Below are 15870 nucleotides of genomic sequence, written 5' to 3' on the forward strand. Positions count from 1 at the left end.
CTTATCTGAAACAATTCAAGAAACATTAATTCTTTATGGGTAGGTCAAATAAACATAATAAAAATGGCAACTCCATCTAAGTTTAATTATTCAGTGTTGTTCCAATTAAATCACTAAAGAACTATTTTATACAGCTAGAAAAAATCATCAGAGAAGAATATCAGGTCAAGGATATCAAGGGAATCAATGAAAAAATATGAAGGAAGTCAGTTTAGTAGTTTCAGATTTCAAACTATATTACAAAATAGTGATCATTAAAATAATCTGGTACTTAGGGCGGCTAGGTGGCATAGGGAATAGAGCAGTGGCCCTGGAGTCAGGAGGACCTGAGTTCAAATCCGGCCTCAGACACTTGACACACTTACTAACCATGTGATTTTGGGCAAGTCACTTAACCCCAATTGCCCTCCAAAAAGCTGATTAATAATAATAATAATAATAATAATAATAATCTGGTACTGGATAAGAAAAAGAGTGATAGATCTAGTGGAATAGATTAGGTAACCAATACATGACCACAATAATTTAGTGTTTGATAAAACATAAAGATCCATGCTGTAGGGGTAAGGACTCAGCATTTGAAAAAAATTTCTGTTTAAACAGGAAAACACTTTGTCATAAACTAGACATAGAATAATATCTCACACCATATACCAAGATAAGAAAAAAAAATGGATAAATGATTTAGACATAAAGTGTGACACCATGAGTAAATTAGGGAAGCATGAAAAAAAATATACCTGTCAGGTGTACAGATAAATGAAAAATTTATAAAAACAAGAGATAAAGAGGATCATGGGAAGTAAACTGGATAATTTTCTTTACATGAAATGTAAAACGCTTTTGCAGAAACAAAACTAATGTATCCCAAATTAGAAGAAAAATAGGAAATTGGAAAGAATTTCATATAGAAAGTTTCTCTGATAAAGGCCTCATTTCTGAAACATATAGAGACTTGAGCCAAATTTATCTTTTAAAAAAAATAAGCTATTCCATTTGGGAAATGGTCAAAATATATGAAAGGACTAGTTTTAGAAGAAAAGATCAAAACTATCGATGGTTACATTAAAAAGTTCTGTAAATCACTACTAACTAGAGAAATAAAAATTAAAATAACTCTAAGATATCACCTGACATCTACCAGATTGGCTAATATAATAGAAAAAGGAAAAATGACGAATACTGGAAGAGATGTGGAAATTTTTTTTTGACACTAATGCATTATTGGTTGAATTGTGAACTGGTCTAATCATTATGGAGAATACTGAAATACTAGTACTTGGTCCATATCCCAAAGAAGTTTTTAAAAAGGGATAAAGGACATATTTATAAAAAAAAATCATTGCACCTCTTTCCAACATTCCCACAAATTGAGGATTGGTTGAACAAGTGTAGCAGGAAGGACTCTAGCATACCTCGGATGGCTGCTAGCAAAAGTTCTTAGATCTGCTTTTCTAAAGGAAAGCAACTCAAAAAGGGTTAACAGTCTTACTTTAAGCAAACATATATCATATCTAGTTCATACAAAAAAGTCAGCACCCTGAACTTCAGAGAATACAAGTAGAAGTTACAAGCAGACAAGAATACAGACAGAGAAAATAACACAATTCAGCAGACCAACAGACAGGTCTTCTAGTTGTCTCACCATCACATACATACAGTTAGTCACCAGAGAGAGAAGCATCAACATCTGGGATTTCAAAGCCAGTGGGCTCAATGGCTGCCCAGAGTCTCATCTGGCCAAATCACATGACTCTTCCCAAAGTGAGCCCCAAAGAAAAACTTCACATAAGAGGTATATATAGCCTTCTCCATGGTCAGGGAACATCATGCCCCTTGTGACCCACTTAACTACAAAGAAACAAAAGTTGTGCCTTCTTGTAAAACAAGCCTCCCACCATAGACTCCAGATCACCACATGCAGCCTATTAGGCAGAGTATATTTTCAAATCAGGAAATGTAATCAAATTCACCTAGGCCTATTAAGGAGCAGGGAAGTTCTTCAAATTCTGATCACCATTACAACAAGTTATGGCATATGATTATGATAGAATACTATTGTGTTATAAAAAAAATTATGAGCAGGATGATTTCAGAAAAATCTGGGAAGACTTATATGAACTTATGCAAAGTGAATTGAGTAGAATTAAGAGAATATTTCATACTGTAACAGCAATATTCCTTGGAAGGTCAAATACTGAAGCTTAAGCTTGCTTTGGCCAAAAATGAGAATACTAGACTCATTGGTAGAGTCTGATATCAGCAAAGATTGAAAGCAAAAGAAAAACAGCAAAGGATGAGATTGATAGATAGTATCATGGAAACAATGAATATGAACTTGGACAGACTTCAAGAGATAGTGGAGTATAGAAGTATCTGGCATGCTATGGTCCACCGGATGACAAATTGTTGGACATGACTGATCAACTCAGCAACAACAAAAACTCAAGCAACAACAACACAGTAATATTGTAAGGATGATCGACTGTGAAAGATTCTGCTACTTAGATCAAGAGTATTTTAAAGGACCATGATGGAAAATGCTATGCCACCTCCAGAGAGAAAACTGATGAACATTGTGTGTAGAGTTGTATTGCCAAGACAATATTCATAGTACCAATGGCTACTACAAATATGCTGGCATAGTTCTGAATTACAAAATATGAGACTCTCTATATGGAAGACAGAAGAAAAACATTTCTTCAGACACCAGAAAGCCAGATCCATCATAGCAACAAAGAAGTTAATACATATTATTATTGCAGGGAGCAATATCATTCCAAAGCCTTTTCCCTGCTCAGGATTCCCACAAATACTCACAATCCTAGCTGTCCACTTGCCTGCATCCTTTCTCTCCCTCCATTCTGACTGCTCTGACCAGTTTCTTTCTAGCTCTGCTTGAGCTCTGCCTCTTCCTGTTCCACCCATTCAGCAAGCTCCTTCTACCACAGAATCAGGTGACTCAGTCTTCCATGTGACTTAAGCATATCACATGGGCCAATTAATGAATGGGAAAGATGTTCCCATTAAGCAAAATACACTAACATACAAGAGGAAAGCACACTTTTTTTACTCTGGTATTTTTGTGTGTGCTTTCTTTTGCAATGTAGCTAATATGGGAGTATGTTTATATAATCATCAGTTGATTATCATTTAATCAGCCAGACTCAATTTTTTAGGAAGAGGTATTTACTAAGATGATATAGTAAGTACAGTTGGGACACAATATTTCCTCCAAAATTGTGGGGCATATTATTCCATCAGTACATAACAGGATGCAGAGAAAAATGGGGTATAGAGAGCGCATGTACCAAAGGGATAACTCACAGCCTCTGGTTCCTGGAAATTCTTTTTCCCACTTTGTGGGGAGCTCAAGAATTTTCCCTTAGGTATGCTTTAGCTTCTTTTCTGGGACATTTTTAGTTCTGCCAATAAGCATCTAGGCTACACTTGGCTTATGATTCAGACTTTAGAGTCTTCATCTTCTTATGTTTGAGGGGATAATGCTAGGACAGTAATAGAATAACAGGAAATCTAAAACCTTCCAAATTCAAATGTTGCAAAGTCCTCTAGTCAAGGGGTGCATTTGATTTTCTGTTTCTCTTTGTCTCTCTATCTATGTCTGTCTGTCTCTCTTTCTCTCTCTGTTTCTTTCTGTCCTTGTCTCTCTTCCTATCTGTCTCTCTATGTTTGTTTGTTTGTTTGTGTGTGTGTGTGTGTGTGTGTGTGTGTGTGTGTATGTGTGTAATGGGGAGGCAAGCAAAGCTAAGACTGGACTCCTCTCCTTCCCTTTCCTCACCCCGCCCCCCCCAAATGGTTTCTTCTTATAGGGTTTAACTAAAATGTTCTCTTATTCCTTACTCTCTATTATTAAAAACCCAGCTTTGTACTGGTCTCTTATTTGATTCTGTGCTGGTCTACTATGTTATGGAAGTACCAAAAAAGCATGACCAATTTTCCTCAGCTAATTCAAGCACCCTTCCTATGCAATCTTTATTCCAGTTTAGTCAATGGTTCATCAGTGGTCTCTTATTTGATCAATATCTTTTCACACTTAGTTGGAATAACTTTGATTGATTTGATTCAATATAGACAGGTTCCATTTAGTTTAGGTGGAGTGGGGTCCATGATTGATTTACCCTATCAAAATCACTTTATATTTACACATGGAAAAGTTAGATTCATTCAGCAGCAACCTTAGATGGTAGATGATGTTATTGTTACTGCTACAGTTTTTTTTTGGGGGGGGGAGAGGGTAGTGGTGGTAGATATATTTATTTTTACTCATTCTAGATGTATTTGAAATGTTGTTATTGGATGTAGAAAAGTTCCTTTTCAACTTGAAATTGGGAAGTCAGCTTAGTATATTTTAACACCACTACCACCTTATACACCCCCTTTTATTCTAGGTCCATTATGCCCATAATCACTTGTATTCTGAATCTTTCTTAGACATACAACCTTGGCAATAGTATTTTCCCAACTTTTTGTGGTTTCTAGAATGATATTAAAGAATAATATTTTAGCAACTCAGTTTAAGTAAAAAGGTATTTCCTCCCCTTTTATTTTTCTGAGAAAGTAGGAAATAACTTCAGTGGCTAGAGCTATTATTTGGGAGAAAAAAAATGGTAAAATAATTAGATCATTAGATAAAATACATAGAATTGTCCTTGTGTAAGGAAATCTAGCTTAGTTCACTTCTCCAGCACTGATTTTTATCTTTATATAAATACAAGGAAATATATTTGGGAGTATCTACATAGAAGCATTCATTTCAGAACACTAAATTTCCATGGTACAGTTTAAAATTCACTATTCAACACATGGTAATTTTTTTTAATGTCCTCAAAGGTTTAAGCTGCAACTAAGCAACGCTTTTACATCAGAGATTTTCAAACCAGTCTCAAGATGATGGGACTGTGTGTGAGACAGGCTCATCAAGGATCCACTCCTAGGTTGCCTCATCAGCACAGGTTCAGCTACAATCAGAAGACTGACTCCAAGCCAACAGGAGATACAAGGAATAGTAAGGAGAAACAAGATGCTGTGAGGAGGGGGATAGATGTAGCACACACAATCACACGCCATTCCCCTGTGCTCCTTGCAGCGCCAGATAAACAATGCGCCATTCTTGAGGGAAATGTGTCCAGGATAAGCTGAGCTGTTATGTTGCGTGTACAAAGAAGTGTCATAAAAAAGAACAGTTGGAACACACAAATACCCTTCACAAGTCAGAAGAGGTGCCAACTGAGTCAGTGTTGCTCAGGATATAGGTAATTAAAACTCTTGAATATAATAATAATTAATAACGCTTGAATAGAATAATTCAAACAGTTCAAAGACTATTTGTGTACTTGATTGCTTCTCATCCTTATGGGCACTATTTGCCTCTATTGACCATATTCTCCCCCTGGATATTCTCGTCTCTCTAGTTTTTTTTTTAAACAATGCTCTATTTAGGTCTCTTCCCAACAGTCTGCCCACATCTCAAACTCCTGTGCTGGATCAGTCACTCAGTAAGTCAACAGATATTTATTAAACACTTATTATGTGCTAGGAACCATGCTAATTGCTGGGGGAGAAAAGGAAGGAAAAAATATGATCCTTGCAGTCAAGGAATTTACAGTGTAATGGGGAAAGCAATGTGCAAATAACCATGTGTGTATTACAGAAACATATATATATATGTATGTATAGATAGATACACACATGTATGTACACAGACACGCACACAGAGAGACACATACACATATTATCCAATTCAAGATCTAAGAGGCCTCCATTGATGAGGTTAAACTGGAACTCAGGAGAGAGATTAGGGCTGGATATATAAATTTGAGTTCTTAGGCATAGGGATAATTGAACTCAATGGGAAAGAAAAGAGAAGATGGCATAAGATAAAGCTTTGGGTAACATGGCTAATGGGAATGACCTTGAGGAATATCTAAGAAAGTGTCCCGAGAAGGAATAGTTGGACAGGTAGGAGATGAATCAGGAGAAAAATATAAAACAAAATAATATGGTTTTTAACCCACCCCTGACCAATTTACCCTTTCAATTTCTCTACTGCTGTTAATGATGATATTTTTCTAGTCAGCTAGCTCCATAACATCAGTGTCATCTTCAATTCTTTACTTTTAGTCATTCTATATATCCAATTCATTGATAAATGTTGTCTCTCAAATATATCATCTTTCCACTCCTAATTCATCACCCTAGTACTAACCCTTATCACTTTTTGACTGAGCAATGGAAACAAACTTTTAATCACTTTCTCTGGCTTATGTCTCTCTCTATTCCAATCCATCCTTCACACAGCCACCAAATTTTACTAAATAGTTGGTTATATCACATTCATATCGAATATTGTCTATTGGCCCCCTGTAACATCTAGGATAAAAATCAACTCTGGTATTTAAATCTCTTTACAAGATGATCCCATTTTACCTTTCCAGTGTTACTGCACGTAATTCCCCTCCATGTACAACAATTCAGGCATCTTGCTTTGCTTACTAATCCTAAGATATGATGCCTCATCTCTCATATCTGTATCCAGGTTTGTAAAATGCTTCTGCCTTATCTGTTCCTCTTGGAATTTCTGGTTTGCTTGTTATAACCAACTGAATTGCCATTTTCATATGAGGTTTTTTTCTGATCCTACCCCAATTGCTAGCATTCCTTTTTTGTTTACCTTAAACATGTTTTCTATATATGTGTATATTTTCTTCCCCAGTAGAATGTAAATTCATTGAGGAAAACTGTTTGACTTCTATATTTTATCCCCAGTGCCTGGCAAAACGGAGGTACCTAAAAAGTGTTTCATGATTGATTTGTTGTAAAATCAGGTTATCACATGAGGCATTTAAATGTCTATGGATTTCACAAATTCCATACAGGAAAAAAAGTCATTCTTTTAACTCAAATGTCTATGTAGTGAAAGTCCAAAATTAGAAAGTTTTGAAAGTTGCTTTTGGGGGTGAGGGGTAGAGGAGGAGATAACCCAAATGTCTATGTAGTGAAAGTCCAAAATTAGAAAGTTTTGAAAGTTGCTTTTGGGGGTGAGGGGTAGAGGAGGAGATACAGTGACTTGACCACATCAGATAATTTTACTGAGTTTCTGGAATGCAGTCACATCCGTGCTGAGCTTCTGAGTGTCATGTGGGTAGAAATCACTTTTTGAAGGCAACTGAAATCCACACTGGACCATATGGCCATGATGACAGCATATTCCAGATTATCTGTAACACTCTGCTCTGACCCTTACAATGGCACTAACCCAATTCACAGTTTTCAGACTTGCTGTAGCCCCTGTCCAGAGTACTGACATAACTACTACTGTGAGATCTAAATAAAAAATATTATTTGTTTTTTTTAAAAAAGAAATCGGTTTCAAAACTAAAATTTGTGGTATTGCATAATTCAAAGCTTACTATATTCCATAGTATTTCAAAATATGCTATCCAATTTTTCTTTTGCTATGTGTACACATTTGTAAAGGTACAAAATATGCCTGTTTAATTTACATAGGGCTATAGTGCTTTATGGGGCAGCTAGGTGGCATAGTGGATAGAGTGTTGGGCTGGTGTCAGGAAGACATTTACTAGATGTGTGACCCTGGGCAAGTCACAACCATATTGGCCTCAGTTTCCTCATCTTTAAAATGAGCTGGAGAAGGAAATGGCAAATCACTCTAGCATCTTTGCCAAGAAAACACCAAATGGAGCCATGAAGACTTGGACATGCCTGAAATGACTCAACAACAGTGACAAATAGTACTTTACAAAGTACAATAGAGGAATGAGTGCAAAATAATTGTTTTGCTATGATGATGATAATGATAAATTACTTGTTTGGTGACTTGACTAGTGTCTTGACTATAATTTATTCTCTCATTGCAAAAATTACCTGGAAAAATAAAATGATGTTTTGGAGATTATATGTATAAAAGTATTATGTTATAGAAAAAAGTCCTGGCTGTGGAGTCAGAGAGGATGATTTCAAATCCCACCTCTGATATGTGTGACTTCAATTTTCTTATTTGTAAAATAATGGGTTTCCAATAGATGGTTTCTGAGGTCCCTTCCATTCCTAAATTTATGATCCTAAGTATCTTAAAAACTGTAAAGCACTATGTAAGTGGAGAAGTTTACGTACTTATGGGTTGTGGGGAGATTTGGAGTAAGAAGATCTAGATTTGAGTGTTGGAGCTGCCATTTATTAGCTGTGTGACCATGGATAAGTCACCTAAACTGCTGAAATTAATTTGTCCATTTATTAAATGGAAATAGTAATACCCATTGTGCATATGACTCAGGGACATTGTAAGGATCAAAATGAGATAGTGCATGTGAAAACAATGAATGTTATAATACCTGATATTATACAAAGAGTAGAGTTTACTTTTCACTTTTTTTGTATACCAATGAAGAAGAACGAAACTAACGTCATCATGGAGCAACCTTAACAAGCAGAACTAATATGAAAAACGTGTCCTTGTGAAGTCACAAGGATGTTTATGAGGATTAAATGTTTTAGAATGTAAAAACACAGATATAACATTTTTTAGAATATAAACACAGAAAGAACAAACTATTATAGCAATCTTAACATTGTCCAACTATTTTCCATTTTTACTAGTCCATTCCTTCTTTAAACCTATCAACATAAAAATCTGTACCCTATAGAACAGGAAGAGTATTACAGCAATTTGACTCAGTTTTCCTTTGTTTAAAACAAGTAAAATCTTTTGGGCTTGTGTAATATTCTTGGTCTGATTAGTTGTTTTTTTTTTAACCAGGTTGATTATTGCAATTATTTTTAGGAAACCGGTGTGGGGGAAACCTCAAGATTTATTCATCTAAAGTAAATATTGATCAAAGTAAAGTCAATTGATTCACTTTAACTGCCAAAAGTAAAAACTGTTTTCACAAAAACAATTCTTATAAAGGAGAAAGGCTGTAATCCCAAAAGATGGAAAAAGCAATAATGCAATCTTTTCTTAATTTCTTGCTAGAAATATATCAAATTCTATAAAAGACATGATATTTTGCTTGTGTTTCTCTCCCCTTGGGTTTTATTTTTTACTTACACTCCAAAAAATAAACATTTTTAATTTCATTCTTGTATCTCTTACTATTAACTTTCCTTTCCTCTTGCTACCTTAAATATGAAGAAGTATGTCAGCCCAACTCTAATTAAGTGCAACGAAGCATTTAGAAGTAAATACAACAACACTGTCAGGAGAATCATGTTTAGGAATATTTTAATGTTATTACCTTATGGTATATAGCACTTGAAGGATGAAAGCACATAGAAGCTTTACTGGATAACAATGGTAAACCAATATACAACAGTCTGTGAGATAGTGAACCAATCACTGCTCAGGGCATAAGCCATTAATTTACTCCATAACAAGAAGCATTGTGAATCAGAAAACTTATGTGTTGTAGAATCAGATCATCTTGTGAAGGTTTAAGTGAGTTATTTTAACAGAATTGTCTATTCATGTCCACATATTGTCACAAAGCTCACACAGGAAATAGTAATTATCTAGTAATGTTTACACTGTAAACCAAATGTCTAGATAAAATACCAAACAACAGGCAAAATGTATAAGAAGTTGAGATGATGAGTCCTGCTTTTTAGAAATTCACATTGAAGGGTAAAAGGACCTATATGAACAAGAATATTTAGAACAGCTCTTTTTGTGGTGGTAAAGAAATGAAAATTGAATGTCCATCAAATGGGAAATGAATGAGCAAGTTGTGGTATATGATTGTGATAGAATACTATTTTGCTATAAGAAATAATGAGCTGGATAGTTTCAGAAAAACTTGGGAAGATTTATATGAACTGATGCAAATTAAAGTGAGCAGAGCTAGGAAATCATTGTACACAGTGACATTAATACTGTAATGGTGACTAATATTGTAAAGATTTAGCTATTGTGATAAAGGCAATAATCCAAGATCAATGATGAATAATCCAAAGGATCAATGATGAAAAAATGCTCTCTATATCCAGAGAGAGAACATGAATTTAAATGCAGATTGAAGTATACTTTTTCACTTTCTTTATCTTTCTTGCTTCCCCTCCCCCAGCATGTCTAATATGGAAATATGTTTTTTTCATGACTTCACAATTAATATCATATTGCTTGCATTCTCAATGTATGGGGGAGGGGGATAATTTAAAACTCACATTTTTATAAAAAAGTATGTTAAAAGCATACAAATATTGATGAATGTAGTAACTACTCTTAGTTTTCTTAAAAATGGAACAAATGTATTTTTAAAAAGTATTCCTTTTCCCAGCAATGTGTAGTGTAGAATGGAGCAGGGAAAGATTTGACACAGAGAGGCTAATTAGCAAGCTATTGTTTATCTTGTAGCCTAGGAGAAAGGTGGTGGCAGTCTGAAGTAGGGTGATGATTATAAGAGTAGAGATAAGGAGATATATGTGAGAGATTTTGTGAAGTGGTAATTACAAGATTTGTATAAAAATTTGATAGAGTGGGTGAAGTGCAGAGTCAATGAAGGCAAAGAGTTCATGAACCTAGGTTTCTCAAAGGATGTGGGATGGTGATATCCTTGAAAGAAATAAGATCTGTATTTGTTTAGAGAATTGACATTTTATTAATATATACCTGATATAATTTACTTCTCTAAAAAAAGCTAATGAAATAGTAATTGTGCTTGAAATAAATAACCAAGGTTCACAAAAGTACAGAATTTGAGAGTTAAAAAGGACTTTAGCATTCATCTACTTAAAACTCCACCTAAAAGGCAATCCTACTTAAACATGCTTGAGAACTAGCTTCTGAGACTTTGATTAACTATTTTCAAACAGGAAGATCTCACCTCTTGAGATCTCCACTTCCACATAACTAATTGTGATAAACATTTTCTCCACATCAAGCTTAAATTATGCCACCTTTCACTTCTAGTCTTGTTCTTTGAGGCCATCCAGAACATGTCAAATTTCTCTTCCTATTGTTGACCCATAAGATATTTGAATATGCTTATTCATGTGATAAGGCTTATAAGATTTGAATAAGATGATCTAGCTTTTAAAATTGTTTTTAAACAATTGCATTTTTTATTCAAGATTGAATGCTTTTTTTCTGTTCAGCATAAATGGTAGTTGCTTTATTTTCACAGAGACCTGAAAAACAATTCTATAAATAATATATAATGTATGTGTATATATATATATATATATATATATATAATTAAATAATTCTTATTCTCACCCTCACATCTGAATGGTACAAAGATATACTACCTCTGTTGATTTAATGTTTTCCATTTTATTATGGGTATGGTTAACTCCAATTCATATTTAATCTAAATGTGATAAAAGAATATAAGTATGGAAGGCTAGAACTTATGATAATTAAGTAGATGGCAATAATTCTATAATTTTCCGTAGTGCAATTGAAAGATGAATTATTCGTGCATAAATTTTACATAAGCTAAGAGCATTTATTTACAACGTAAAAAAAATCTTTCTTAAATTTGTAGCCTTGAGCTCTACTAAAGGGGTTCTTAACTTGTGGTACATTAACTTAAAAAATAATGACCATATTTCGATATAATTGGTTTTCTTTGTTGCCCTATGTATTTGTACTTCATGCATTTTAAACCTTATTTTGAGAAGTGATCCAAAGTTTGCATCCACCAGATTGTCACAGGTGTCAATTTTATTGTTGTTCAGTCATTTTTCAGTCATGTCTGACTCTTCATGACCCCATTTGGGGTTTTCTTGGGCAAAGACATTGCAGTGGTTTGACATTTCCTTATCCATTTGACAAATAAAGAAACTGAGACAAATAGAGTTAAGTGACTTGCCCAAGGTCACACAGCTAGTAAGCATCTGCTGCCAGATTTGAACTCAGGAAGATAAATCTTCCTGACTCCAGAACTGGTGTTCTATATACTGTCACTTAGCTGCCCCATTACGCGCACGTGCACACACACACACACACACACACACACACACATTTAGAATACTTGCTGTAGTACCACAGAGGAAAATGTAAAGGCTTCATGTTTATAACTCTTCCTTTGAGTAAAAGTGAGTAGGAAGGCATATAAAGTACATATAAAATACAGGTTGCAGTCATAGTTATCCTAGATCTGAACTCTTGATATGAAGTGATAACCCTCACTTCTTGAGACCAGGCATTTCTTGATGCTTTTATGACTTACCAGTAGAAGAATACTGTACACTTTGCCTAGAAAGTGAAAGTTAGATAACAAATAAACTATATCTGCCTAGCAAATTGTTAAGGTAGAGAGTTGTGAATTCCCAGTCAATACGTACAAATAAAAAAATGAATGTGATAATATATCCCAAAAGCACAGTTTTGCTTGACATATTTAGATAATTAAGGTCAAAGGAAGTAGAGGAGCCTTTTGAAGGTGAATTTGCATGCCTGCAACAAAGGAAGGGTGAGGAAAGGGAGAGAAAAAGAGAGGAATCTGCTCTGATCTTCCCTTCATTTTGCACAAATAGGTTTTGAATTTAGAGTTCTAGAGTCAGGTGTTCTTAGATAGAAATTATTATTTCCTTAAGAGGATATTTTCCAAAAATAAATAAACAAAACAAAAAACAAAAACAAACAAACAAACAACAAAGAACCCTAGTTTCAAGATTCTAGGCATTCCTCATGGTTTGCGAAAATATGACAGCTTACATCTTTGTAGGTAAAAATAGCATTATACACACATATATGCATATATATACACACATATGTATATATTGTATTTATAAGTATTTTGTGTATATGCATTTTTTATGTATTTGATTTATTTTAAAAAACCAAATAATAATTTCACCATTATTGTTTTAAATGGATTTAAGATTTTCAAAGTAGAAAAGGAAAGGCATCAGGGAAAGGGCAATATGATATTCTTCAGTCTTCTAATAAACCACATTGAACATTTTATATTAAAAGCCTCTTTGGGAAAATAAGCTGCAAATATGGCAATTAAAGAATACCTTTGCATGTGTTATTTATAATGAGACCATAAATTATATGCAAGCATGGAGAACACTTTGAAATGTTTCTACTAAGTTAACATGATAAAATAACAATGTGAACCTATAAATGAAACACCGAGCTCTGAACCCAGATGCACTGTTTACTACAAATTGTAGGAAATCCCTCAATGTAATCCTTTATGGCCTTGCCCTATTTTAGAAAATGTTACAAGTCAGTTGATATTATCCACATACACAGTGTTTCTCTACACTAGCTCCAAAAATCATATTGCTAATGTTCAGAGCAAAGGAGTTACATTCTGGAGGCTAAGTAAATGTGGTAGTAAGGAAGATGGGAGGGGGCGGTTAAAAAATCTGAAAAAGAGGGAGGTAAAGAGGGAGCAAGAGAGAGAGACAGACAGACAGACAGACAGACAGAGAGACAGACAGACAGAGACAGAGACAGAGACAGAGAGACAGAGAGAGAGAGAGAGACAGAGAGAGAGAGACAGAGAGAGAGAGACAGAGAGACAGAGAGAGAGAGAGAGAGAGAGAGAGAGAGAGAGAGAGAGAGAGAGAGAGAGAGAGAGAGAGAGAGAGAGAGAGAGCATTTTGAGAATTCTTAGAGTGATTGTGGCTGAAAAGACTCATTCATTTGAATGTAGGTTGGTAAAAAGTGGAGATGACATGTGGAGTAAGTGTATGCAGAAATTCAGGGTAGACTATATGACCTTCTAGGCCCATTCAATTTCTTAGAGTCTATAAATCCTTACCTCATTACCAACTGTTTTCTCAAGACAAATTTACAAAAATATCTATCATCTCTGATACCTTAATGACACTATACTCTTTTTACATTTCTTTTCACTTTGAATATGCCTGGGAGGACAAGTTACACAACCGTACACAGAATAGTGACAACGGTTTTTCTGACTCTGTGGAAGAATCATTACCACTCTGACCACTCTGGACATCTAGGCCTCACTGCTAAGAGCTTCTCTGCCAAAGTGGTCAATCCTCTACTGACTTCAGAGACAAGATTGTCTTGTTTTAGGGTGTCCAGGCCCTCCCCATTAAAATTCTAGCCATTCTATTTCTGCTTATGGAGTGTTATGTTTAAAGTCCTAAGACCTATTTGAAGCTGCCTGAGAGCACAAAGTTCCTTCTTACCTGTGTGGTAAAACTTCCCTGAAAATCCAAGGTTGAAGGTAAAATTTGCAACCTGAGTGCGCAGTAAATTTTGAGTCTCTAGTAATGCCTGAAATAAATAAGAAATTAACATGGGTTTAGAAAAAGAAATATGAAGTATTGGAATGCCTCTATTTCAAATGTGTGTGCCTGAGTGAAATAAATTAATATGGGCATTAATATTCTCTGAACTTGATGGAAATTGGGTGTGTCATTCCAGGCATACTCTGAACACCTAAGAGGCATTATTTCCCCAAAGCACAGCACTTTATACATTTATTTTCATTACAGGCTTGTGACATTCCTTGGATTTCAGGTCCTGGAACTTCCATTCTTATGAATAGAAATTTTCATGGTGATGTATATAATCCAAAACCAATGATATGGAGAGTAGGAAGACACTTTTAGATACTTTGTTATGGATCTGGATGTGAAATAATCTGGGATATAAGGTTACTGAAACTATTTTTCTCCCATTCACCCCCTCCTCAAAACAAACTACTGTATATAACTCAGGTAGTTTCCAAATGATCATGTCGAATTAAAAAAGAAAACAAACATACAACTTAAAGAACACTTGTCCATCTACAGGTATGGGCTTAGATGAAGGGAAAGTCTTAAAATAATGTTCTTGAATCTACTTACCTGTAGAAATACTTTATATGAATTCTATACAGCATAAACATTATTTTGAGATGTTTGTAATCCTATGGAATCTTTAAAATTATTTTTCAAATTCTCATTTATTGGAAAGATCAAATAATATTTACATTAGTCTTGTCATTTGTTTTCTTTTTTGGCTTTTTTTGGAGGGCAATTGGGGTTAGGTGACTTGTCCAAGCTCACATGGCTAGTAAGTGTGTCAATTGTCTGAGAACAGATTTGAACTCAGCTCCTCCCGACTCCAGGGCCATTGCTCTATTCACTGCATCACCTAGCCACCCTATCATTTGTTTTCTACTTCAGAAAAGGCATGGTAGTTGGCTTCCTCATTATTCCTTCCTTTAATGTTGATTTCAACTTCTATAATATAATATTATCTCTGAAATCCACTTAATCTTTGTTTTCTTTGCCAGATCTGTTTACGCAGAATAGAGATATTTTTTTGCTATTTATGGAGGGTAAATAATATATTTTAGTGCTAAGATCACTGGACCAACATTCAGTGATCCTATGTTCCATTCACTACCTGCAGAATATTCAGGCAAAGCTGGATGTCAGTTCTCTGTTCTGAAGATAGGGTAGATACATATTTTAGAAATTAAGGTAATTTTGAAGTAAAATTTATCAATAAAAATAAAATTGTATGTGTACATTTATAATATTTCAAGAACTCATGGCCCATGTAGGAATCATTTATCATTCTCTGTGTCATAATCAGACTGGCAATTTGTAGAGAAAGATTATTTGAGATGCCTCAACGCTAGTTGGTCATAGTCCCATAGCTGACCATGTGTATGATAACTATGTTTGTATCCAAATTGTTGCAAAATTCCTGCACATAGATGTGTATTTGTTTGTTTGATTAAAATATGTTCATATATGACCCTAAAAAATCAAGATGATATAGGGACGGTTAGGTGGCATAGTGAGTAAAGCACTGACCCCGGAGACAGGAAGACCCGAGTTCAGTTCTGGCCTCAGACCCTTAACACACACACACACACACACACACACACACACACACACACACACACA

General features: G+C 34.8%; 1 protein-coding gene across 1 annotated transcript in view; it reads right to left on the bottom strand.

Moving 5' to 3' along the window:
- NDST4 (N-deacetylase and N-sulfotransferase 4) overlaps positions 1 to 15870 on the bottom strand; it is a 406931-nt gene that overhangs the window by 231593 nt on the left and 159468 nt on the right. The window contains exon 3 of the mRNA XM_069095536.1: positions 14155 to 14242. Within this exon, the coding sequence (XP_068951637.1) occupies positions 14155 to 14242 (88 nt within the window). The remainder of the gene's footprint in view (positions 1 to 14154; positions 14243 to 15870) is intronic.

The sequence above is a fragment of the Petaurus breviceps genome, unplaced genomic scaffold, assembly GCF_028583685.1.
Source record: "Petaurus breviceps papuanus isolate PSGF00001 unplaced genomic scaffold, PetGlider_PUasm1.0 126, whole genome shotgun sequence".
Taxonomy (NCBI): Eukaryota; Metazoa; Chordata; class Mammalia; order Diprotodontia; family Petauridae; genus Petaurus; species Petaurus breviceps.